The sequence below is a fragment of the Penicillium odoratum genome (genome assembly GCF_028828045.1).
Source record: "Penicillium odoratum strain IBT 22623 chromosome Unknown utg000001l_segment0_segment0, whole genome shotgun sequence".
In the NCBI taxonomy this organism is placed as follows: Eukaryota; Fungi; Ascomycota; class Eurotiomycetes; order Eurotiales; family Aspergillaceae; genus Penicillium; species Penicillium odoratum.
Genome location: NW_026643143.1, coordinates 3,420,633 through 3,430,997, shown reverse-complemented (window position 1 = coordinate 3,430,997; position 10,365 = coordinate 3,420,633). Strand labels below are relative to the sequence as shown.

At 49.4% G+C, this 10,365-nt stretch overlaps 4 protein-coding genes across 4 annotated transcripts; 3 read left to right on the top strand and 1 right to left on the bottom strand.

The window, feature by feature from the left end:
- Positions 1 to 862: 862 nt before the first annotated feature.
- On the top strand, positions 863 to 2,173 carry N7520_001307 (mannose-1-phosphate guanyltransferase; the record flags this gene model as incomplete). The annotated part of the gene is made up of 4 exons (XM_057135242.1): positions 863 to 869; positions 923 to 966; positions 1,079 to 2,102; positions 2,154 to 2,173. 4 exons carry the CDS (start codon positions 863 to 865, stop codon positions 2,171 to 2,173), a joined length of 1,095 nt encoding a protein of 364 aa, XP_057001178.1.
- Positions 2,174 to 3,109: 936 nt separating this feature from the next.
- N7520_001306 (3-keto-steroid reductase) lies at positions 3,110 to 4,531 on the bottom strand (the record flags this gene model as incomplete). Its single annotated transcript, XM_057135241.1, has 2 exons — positions 3,110 to 4,364; positions 4,467 to 4,531. 2 exons carry the CDS (start codon positions 4,529 to 4,531, stop codon positions 3,110 to 3,112), a joined length of 1,320 nt encoding a protein of 439 aa, XP_057001177.1.
- Positions 4,532 to 4,879: 348 nt separating this feature from the next.
- Positions 4,880 to 6,142, top strand: N7520_001305 (uncharacterized protein; the record flags this gene model as incomplete). The annotated part of the gene is made up of 1 exon (XM_057135240.1): positions 4,880 to 6,142. One exon carries the CDS (start codon positions 4,880 to 4,882, stop codon positions 6,140 to 6,142), a length of 1,263 nt encoding a protein of 420 aa, XP_057001176.1.
- A 269-nt stretch (positions 6,143 to 6,411) lies between these two features.
- On the top strand, positions 6,412 to 7,589 carry N7520_001304 (sucrase/ferredoxin-like domain-containing protein; the record flags this gene model as incomplete). The annotated part of the gene is made up of 2 exons (XM_057135239.1): positions 6,412 to 6,804; positions 6,867 to 7,589. The coding sequence occupies 2 exons, from the start codon at positions 6,412 to 6,414 to the stop codon at positions 7,587 to 7,589; spliced, it is 1,116 nt and encodes a 371-aa protein (XP_057001175.1).
- Between the last annotated feature and the right edge of the window lie 2,776 nt (positions 7,590 to 10,365).

Genomic DNA, 10,365 nt, shown 5'->3' with positions numbered 1-10,365 from the left:
CTTCTTTGCTAGGCCACATTTTCTTTTACTGTACCATTTAGGGAAATATTCAAACGAACTTGAAAGTACATACAAACCCACATACAACGATACCATAATAATTATATGCATCAGGATTTAATTTGAGGACCTATCAGCGGATCACTCATAAACGTGGTTAGAAAGATGCAGAGAAAAGGGGGCAATTCCAAGATGAAGGAGGGTTGTAGTGTGACGGATGAGGAGATCGACCGTTCCACGCGGCTCATGACCGCAACCGACCACTGATCTCCAGCTCTATGAGACTTTTGAACACAGGGGGCGACATCGCCTGACCAGGTAAGGTTGGCGGGGCAGCTATTTTCAAGCCCCGATCCAGTCAAAAGCCAGGCCTTGACTGCGCCGCTCAGCGTCGGCGATGGGCTGGAGCCAGCCAGGGTAACTAGTACCACCCTGGGCGGAAAGACAATATGGAGTACGGCAGTACTCCGAACGATGAAGTTTCCCACCACAACAAATGACGTTACAAGGAATGTCGGAGATGAAAAGATTGAATCCAATGGCTGTTTCCCCCAGTCATCCTACCAAATCTGAATCAGATAGGCCGGAATTGGAAGTAAATTTTTGGAAGTCAAAGATGGTAACAGATATACAGAGGGTCCACCCCCTTTTTCCCACTGCAAACGTGTAGTCATCCAATCAAGTTCACTCACGTGCCCCACCCCTCCCTCCTAATAAAAATAATCCATCAACGGCCAGGTGTTCCCTAAATAATGACCTTCTCCCCTTCTTGTTGAAACCCTCTTTGGCTTATTGCTGTTGAATCTCAACCGCATTCCCTCTGATATAATCGTGTTTTCGCATTAAATTCACTTACCCCACAATGAAGGGTAAGATATACCCCTCCATACCACCCCTCACCCCGTAACTAACCATCCCGCAGCTCTCATTCTTGTCGGAGGCTTCGGCACCCGTCTGCGTCCTTTGGTAAGTGACCGCCGATCATCCCACCTCTCAATTGATTCTACCCATTGCTTTACGGGTAGAGAATCGGTGGGAGTTTTACCTTATGATGGCTAATTGAAATGCTCCCGCCTAGACCCTCACCCTCCCGAAGCCGCTGGTCGAGTTCGGTAACCGGCCTATGATCATGCACCAGGTCGAGAGCTTGGCTGCCGCAGGTGTCACCGATATTGTCCTGGCTGTTAACTACCGCCCCGATGTTATGGTCGCAGCGCTCAAGAAGTACGAAGAGCAGTACGGTGTCAACATTGAATTCTCAGTCGAGACCGAACCGCTGGGCACGGCTGGCCCGCTCAAGCTGGCGGAGGGTATTCTGGGCAAGGACGACTCGCCATTCTTCGTGCTAAACTCAGACGTTATCTGTGACTACCCGTTCAGGGAGCTTGCGGAATTCCACAAGAAGCACGGCGACGAAGGTACCATTGTTGTCACCAAGGTCGATGAGCCATCCAAGTACGGTGTTGTGGTTCACAAGCCCAACCACCCGTCGCGTATTGATCGTTTCGTTGAGAAGCCTGTCGAGTTTGTCGGTAACCGTATCAACGCTGGTATCTACATTCTGAACCCCAGCGTCCTCAAGCGCATTGAGCTGCGCCCCACCTCGATCGAGCAAGAGACTTTCCCTGCCATCGTCAAGGACGGACTGCTCCACTCCTTTGACCTCGAGAGCTTCTGGATGGATGTTGGTCAGCCAAAGGATTTCCTCACGGGTACCTGCTTGTACCTGTCCTCCCTGACCAAGCGCGACCCGAAGAAGCTGGTCCCTACCTCCGAGCCTTACGTCCACGGTGGCAATGTCATGGTTGACCCCTCGGCGAAGATTGGTAACAATTGCCGCATCGGACCCAACGTGGTCATTGGACCGAACGTCGTCATTGGTGATGGCGTCCGTCTGCAGCGTTGCGTTATCATGGAGAACAGCAAGGTCAAGGACCACGCCTGGATTAAGTCCACCATTGTCGGCTGGAACAGCTCCGTTGGCCGTTGGGCTCGTCTGGAGAACGTAACTGTTCTGGGAGACGATGTTAGCATTGCCGATGAGGTATATGTCAACGGTGGCTCCATTCTTCCCCACAAGAGCATCAAGCAAAACATTGATGGTAAGTCTAATCAATCGATAATTTTTAGATCTAAAACTAACGTTCATTAAGTTCCTGCCATTATCATGTAATCTCTCCTCACGTCGACACGTCATTTTTCACCTTTCTCTCCTCCCGATACCTCCCCTTGATGCATGGAACCGGAGTCGTTTTCTTCGTGATCTTCCCTTCTCTTGCCTTGATCCCTTCGATCCAGTTTTCTTGCTTGTCACCTGCGATGATGCCTTCGCCCCTCCCGCTATGTGCTCGCGCTATTTTACTCTTCGTCCCCGAGACTCGATGTATTCCAAACCTAGATGGCTGGATAATACACGACCAGCGGCCCCTTTTGCTACAATTACCACTTTTTAGTCTCTTCTCCTGTTTTCTTTTTGTGATGATCGTGGGCATTAAAAGCCTTCAATTACAACCCCAGCTCTCTTTGTGCTTCTGCCATTTGGATTTTGCGGGCAAATAAATCATGCAATATCTGTTTTAATGATATCATGGGCGTGGGGCGAGTGTTGTTGATGTAAATAATTGGGAGGCGGAATTACAAAAGATGCAACTCAATCGACTTTTGTTAAACCGTATACTTTTGCAGATTTCTCAGGGTCAACAGCCAGGTGGTTCAAATTAGTAACTTTTGATTTCGGTATGCAGAATTTAATCCAGGTAGGATCTTTAGACTCTAGAAAGAGTTCAGATCATTTCTGTGTGCAACGCTTATCACCCATTGAAGTACCTTGAGTATTTGCTCAGATATTTCCTTGGAAAGCCAATTCCCAATTATTTCACCAGGTGTAGGCGAGGTTCATAAACTGGTTCAAGGGTCAATTGGAAGGGCGACTTGACCCAGGAATCAAACCAAGAAAGTGGTATTTTCAGATTGGTGGTACATGAGATTAAATATTACTACAATTATGTCCAGGTGCTAGCCTTGGCAATGCCAGGAACTAGATGCATGATAAAATAAACAATGCAGACAAACATCACAGGCAATAAAGTTACAATATAGATACTCTTGCTCACCGATCATTCTGCATCTTCTCGGCTTGATCCAGGATCCCATCCCACTTGACCCTCAACTCCTCCATCTGCTTCCAACACTGTCGCCCAAGCTCCTCGAAATTCTCTTTCTGTTCCACAGTAAGATAGGTCGCTCTTCGTTTTCGACGTCTTTGCCGATCAGCCTCCACAACAGGGGTACCAACAACTCCGCCATAACCCCAGCCCTCGACTTCTGTGCAGACTACACTTGCAGTTCCGAGCCGCGAGGTAGACGAGCCCCATTTCGGCTTTCCACCGCCAGCCTGGCGATACGGCTTCTCGGCAGCTTCAATTTCAGTCTTGGACGAGAGAGCAAGGGACACCGGAGAAATAGCGCCGAGGTAGGTAGACATATTGTGCCAGGGGGATCCGAGCATACGAGCTCCCCAGAATGCAATCATCATAGCCCAGATAAGAGGCAGGGCAAGCGGGATGATAGCCGTAGCGCAGACACCAGGGTGGGAGACATGCATGGTAGGCACGACAGAGTCGCCATTTGCATCATCACAATCATCCGAACTCAAGAAACCTTTCACTGCCCACGGCGCAGTACCAGGTAAATCGGAGGTCAAAGCCAAGATATCCGTAAGCTCCTTCGAAGAATCATAAGGCGTAACAGAGCGCAAGGCTTGAATATCCCCTACATCGAAGTGCTCTATCGTCGCCTCAATACTAGACACCCAAACCACACGTCCAGGACCATCTGGCGTCTTTGCTCGCTTCAACAAGGGCATCACGTTATGCGCAAGCATGTAGTGCCCAAAGACATTGGCGCAGAACAGCGCGCCCAAGGCTGGTTCTTCCAGTTCCTTGCATGTCTGTTTCTCAGTCAATACGCCCACGGGTGACAACTTGTAGTCGGGCCATGTCACGCTGTGCAAGAGGTCGGTGCAGACTTTCCAAATCGCGTTGGGCCAGTCGATACCGGAAAACCCGCCAACCCCGGCGTTCAGGATGATAGCATCGAGTTTAGGGAAGGTGGAATTGAGTCTGCGGGAGCAGGCACGGACGGAGACGAGGGATCCGAGATCGACGCTCTCGGGAAGAAAGCGCACGCGCGAGAAATCCTCGGGGAAGGGGGCAGTGGTGCGGAGGTGGGCTTCGAGGCGGCGGGCTGTGTCTTGCGCTTTGCGGGCGCTACGGGTTGTGAAAATGATGTTTAGGGATGCAGTTGGCGGACGGGTTTTAAGGAAGTCATCGGCGAGGCGGCAACATGTCGAGAACCCGAGGCCACTAGTAAGAATTGCATAGTTAGCGGATTGTCACTTTTTTTCTGGTTAAGAGGGAGGGGTTCGAATGTAATGTGTTGGTGGGGCCATTGGGGGTCATTTTTACCTGTTTGCGCCTGTTACAAGCACATATGTGTCTTCTGGATTGTGAAATGCCTCTGTTTCACTCATGTTTTTCTTTTGTTTCTCAGGGGTTATAGAGTTGGTGGATTCGAGGCCGTTTTCACTCGGGGCAGGAACAGTGTCATGTGATTAAAATTGAATGTCGGCGACAACGCGAATGAGTACAATATGGACAACTATTGGTGAAGTGACTAACAGTCCAGAACGCCGTAAAATGCATTGAATATCCTAAAGCCCCTGAGAAAGCAATTTCCTATTATCCGCTGTGACACCTCGACGCACGTGATACTCAGTTGATCAGATAATCAACTTGACGCGATTCAACCCAGTCCAGCCACGACCAAGCTCATCCTGCCAATCGATGTCGTGCACGGCGCACAAAATGCGCGGCTAAAAATGACCCCGAAACTGGAGCGCGTTCTAAACTCTAGCTTTTTCTTCCTTCTCGCCCTTATCCTCTTCGGTCTGATTCTCCTCACACCGGTCGACGCCATCTACCAATGCTATGAAACCAACCAGCTCACTGATATTTTTTTCATAACTGGCGCCTATGTCATCACATTCATTCTCGCTGTCCTCATATACTCGACTCGAATCTACACAAACAGGAGTACCTTGGCTGGTATCCCGAAGGCATGGATACCCGTGGAGAAAGAAGATGTGAGCAAGAGCGTCCGCCGCATGGTGAAAGAGGGACTTGCTCGGAGCGCAGTGATCTCATATCAGGCTCGGCCGCGCGACATCTCGGGAGAAGTGGACAGCTTTCAGAATTATGAACGACTTCTTGTTGACCCTAAACGGCCGCCGTGGGGGCGCGTGGAGCACCCCGGCTGGTCGTCCCCCGCTTCCCCCGACCTACCGGATCTGCCATACCAAACAGTCATCCAGGAATTGCCCAACCTGATTGAAGCGAAGGCAGTATCACTGGCGCCCCCCGACGTCTTCTTTGCTGGGCCGGATAACTTTGGCCCAGTCGATGATCTGGGCCCCCAATCTTTACCAGATATGCGTGTAGTAGAAGTGCTACGGCGACCAGCTTCCATGGGATTACGGCAATACATCCGCCATCTGACGTCCTTAGGGGCTATTGAACCATCGGGAATTGGCCCTGATTTTCTTGCGCTCTACGAACGGGCTCGGTTTTCCTCCCACCAGCTCCAAGAGTTCGAGTTTCGCAACCTGATGCAATTGTTTGCGGAGATCTTGAGAGGCATGACATCCCTTGCGCCTCATACCGTGGAAGACATTCGCGACAGCGCAAGCTACCGCCGTGCAGATAGCGAGTCTATCATCGGGCCATCGGATGAGGAGGGAGAGACGGATACAGTGGACCATTACGGGTTTGATGGTACATTTGCATCGATGCGGAGTAACAGCCTCCGGCCATCGAATGCATCGAGCTGGGAGAACCAATCGGGGTACGATACTGCGCCAGCAGTGCAAAGTCCACTTTCTGGAATGTCACAAGAGAGCGGGTCTTATCTAGGGCGGGGACTCCGCACTCCGTCGACTCGATCCTTGCGGCGCGTGCACTCCGGACAATCCGGCAGTTCTGGAGGAAGTGTGATTCGGCTGTCACAGCCACAGGATCGGGGCAATTTGCCATATACCATCACCTATACTGGCCGCAGGAATAATTGGAATGGGGGCCCACCTTAAACTCCAACTTTCTTTTGTTTGTCCCATTAGACAATGTACATTAGTTGTAGATCGGACTAAAATACCCTATCGGCAACAGTGGGGGCTTAGTCAGTCGGCCATAATTCCGAGCTTCTTGGCAAGAATGCAAAATGATTGATAAGATCACCTCAATTTTGGGATTTCGCGCTTATAGAAGACCGGAAAGGAAAGATTGATACCAATCAATCGCCTAATCCCTACTCTTAGAGCCTCAAACTTACTAGAGGAAGTATAACAACTTCACCAACATGCATCTCTTCCGCCGAGGCACGTCCTCGCTCTTTAACTCCTCCAATGTCTCCCTCGCTTCCTCCAAGACCGACGCTACCACCGATGCTGTCGGCGACAATGCCCTCGCTACCGAGGGATTCCGAACAATCTCGGAATCGGACAAGCTGTTTCCCAACGCTGACCCCGCCATTGATGGCGAGGACTGTCTGCACGATTGCGCAACATGTACTATCAAGTACCCCGCCAAATTTGATGTCGACATGGAGGACGAGCTATACGGCCAAGTGAATGGGTGGGCCACGCACATGCTTGTTGCTACTGGCAAGTCGGATTGGGTGCGCGACGTTGCCGACGAAACAGGCAGTGTCATGGAAGCAATTGAGAAGGGAGGAGTTGAGCCGAGCAATGGTGTAAGCACGCATTTGAACACAATGATATACTCGCCAAAGTACTGACGTATGTTTAATCACAGCGCCTCAAGCTTTCGGCCTCCAATATGCCCGTTCCAGACGAATACCATATGCACGAAGCAGGAAAACAGCCCACCAACGTCCTCATACTGCCCAGCTTCACCATTGTGGATAATGTTACACCGCAGCTGGCCCCGGATCTGATCGAGCACTTCGTGAACAAATCCGCAACAACCACCACACCGCTCGGCGGAGTCATCTCAGCACCGGCAGACCAAAATGGCAGCTCCGATGAGCAAACAGCCGACTCCATCCCCCATCCCTCCAACACATCTATTACTACCCCTCTCCGCTCCCGCCCGTGCCCTCACGCTGCTGTCATTCTTCTCTGCTCGCAACGCACCCGCGATGCGCGCTGCGGTCAATCTGCGCCGCTGCTCCGCCGTGAGTTCGAGAGGCACTTGCGTCCATTGGGATTGTATCGCGACATGGACGATACACGCCCCGGTGGTGTAGGAATCTATTTCATCAGCCACGTCGGTGGACACAAGTACTCTGCCAACGTTATTGTGTATCGGCGCCGAGACATGGAATGGTATAAGTCAGATAGCGCGGAGGCTGAAAGTGAGCAGGAGGGTGCGGCACAAGGGATTTGGCTGGCTCGTGTCAAGCCAGAGGAGTGTGAGAATATCATCCGGTATACTGTTTTGCAGGGTAAGGTGTTAAAACCCGCGCAGCAGTTGCGGGCTGGATTTGATCGGGAGCGAGGTTTGACGAGTTGGTAAGATCTTTGGAGATATTTTATGCATTTCGGGTTCTTCTTGGAAATAAAGATGTCGAAATGGTTGGCCATTTAATTACTTCGTTTAGAATCTAGCTTCACAGCTCAGAAATGAAGGCTTTGATCATGTTCCATTCTGTTCTTCTTTCCGTTTTGCATTCGATCATCGCACCTAGGTAATGGTTGAATGTCTTCCAGAAAACCCAATGAAGACGCAATAGGATGCACGCCACTGTCTATCATTGGAAATGGTCCTCCGCATCGAAATCAAGCTAGATCCAGTCCAAATTCAAATAATGCCCAGGATGAGGTCACAATGGCACGGGAAATGGCTTAATATGGCCTAATCATACCTGGTAATAACATATTAGACCAGGATGTTTCGCTTGTATGTTAAGTACTATCCCAACAGTCAAGGTATCACTACTTTCAAGAAAATAAAGTCGAAAATAACATTGAGAGCTAAGAAACCTGCCCCAGTTCATTTGTACAACGGCGCCACGCCGTCTCGCATCCGCATATCCTACCCAGACAGGACAATTCCCGTCTAGCAATAGTACGAAAAGCTCACATACATGTCATGATACGTTACTATCTCTCCCATTCCCCGCCACCACATTGAACATGAAACTGAGGCGTGCATGCTTACCCGACTGCCGAGCCGGCATTGCAGGTAGCCACGGCGTGAAATGTTCCATGACAAGGTCACCGCAACATGAAGGTGATCTCATTTCGAGTTGTTTTTCATCTGCATCAACGCTTACATATCACTATATACCGTACTGTAGGGATATAATTCACGCTAGTCAGTTATAGGAATCATATGCGAAATCAGATGACTGACTCTGGACGCAAGGAGAATACCGAGCTCCGAGGCCAAGCGAGTCTCAGCCCCAAACGGGATCAAAGTTCAAGCCACCCCATGATTCTTCTTTTATTTTTGTTTTTCAAATGGGTGCCAAATTCAAATTACGATAGGGACTTGAAAGCCCCTTGGCCCCAGCTTTTGTTGGCGCGATGTGGACCGTGCTGGTTAAATAAGTTCCGAACCATTTTCCTTGACGTCCCCACCGAATATTACCTTATCAAGAATGGACATCGGGATTGTACTTGTCTTGGCTTATGCGGATCACAAGGCTTTTGCCCGCTTTTTTGGGTTTTCTTGAAATATGATCGGTGAGATTGCGGAGCTGTTGACTGTTGCGGCAAAACGCTCTTGGCGAGAGGGTGAGATTTGGGACACTAGGGGTCGTCAGTGGCGTTTTCCTTCGCTGATAGGAAAATTTTCCTTGAATTGATTGCTCGGATTCGAGAAAAATATGGGAATATGGCGTGAATTCGCATAAATTAGGATTTGAAGCGAGATTAACCCTTTGATCCTTGCTTCTTGATTTGTCCATAACCAAAAGCTCTTCGGAGACTTTCCGTATCGCGCTAAATAGCGCCGGTGCACCTGAGTCAGGGCTCGCTTCTGATGGGACACTGTGCTCCTGACCGACTCTTTGAGGTCATCAGAAGAGCCGCCTGAGTGGATTGAGAAAGATTCCCATTGGTGGGCAAGTTACGCTGAATATGAACTAGGTGCTGTTTGTACTAGTCTTGGAGCAGTGTGCAATGTGATCGGCTAGTTAGATACGAGCTTAGAATCACGTAGACACTGGTTGGAAGGGATGTTACAATCTAAACTGTTTTCGGAGATTATATGGTTATCCTTACTCTTTTCTCTCTCTCAAATGCTATTTTCCTCTGTTCTCTTTATCCATGTTCTATACATCCGAGAAAGGCCGATGACACCGTAACCGTTTCACGTGGCAGTGAAGTTAAGCATTGCGGGTATACGTGCACGGCCATGGAACAACTCGATCCCCACTTCATGCCCGGGCCGAGAGTACAGTTCCACGCCATTTGCCCCATCGCAATGTTCCATTTGTCTTCATTCTACAAATGCGGGGTGATAAGCTTGACACACGAAGGGTGGCAAGAGGACGGAAATGCCAAAGTCCATGCAGCTTTCGTCACAATCTGTTTCTACTTTCCGATGCGATGGCCCTGGGATACTTAATATATCGTTTCCGCAGGAGCCGAACCTGGTTAATGGACTGGAACGATTTTCAGGGTGCTTATCTTGGGCCCTGGATATCGGTTCCACAACGAGTTATAAAATTCTCCTGTGAAACAGCTGATCAGATGAACCGGTTCCTGGGCGTAAACAATGACGAGGATGACAGAATCGAGAGTTCAAATGTCTTTGAAACAGATCCATTACTCGATGTAAGAAACCTCAGCTCGTATAGATAAATGGAATACTGAAGCTGGACTGATGATTGGCGGAATTCTGGGCCGCGATTAGGGTGAACGCCAATAGAACGCCCAAATGTCTGGGCAAAAAGCAAAAATAACCAAAAATTATACATTTCATGCGAACATAGAAGTAAAAATGGAAACGCAAAGGAAGGGGTAAAGAAAGGGCCCACTTGTCGCGTGTTTTTTTTCTTCTCCTTTTTGATGTATCTGGCTTTTCTGATAACTCTTGCAGCATGCAGTATGTAGCATGTACGTATACGTGTGCCCCTGTGGACAGATTACATGAAGTCAAGAATCTTCCACCTACGTGAATGGCTGAGATTCATACTACGTGGACAATTGTTTCCTATCGAGGAGACATTTGCAGAATGACAGATAGGGAGACGTGATGCTTGTTACAGATGCAGATAGCCAGTGGAAATGCATGTAGGCAGAGCCGATGACTATTGGCCCTCGATATTAACTGTAACTAGTCA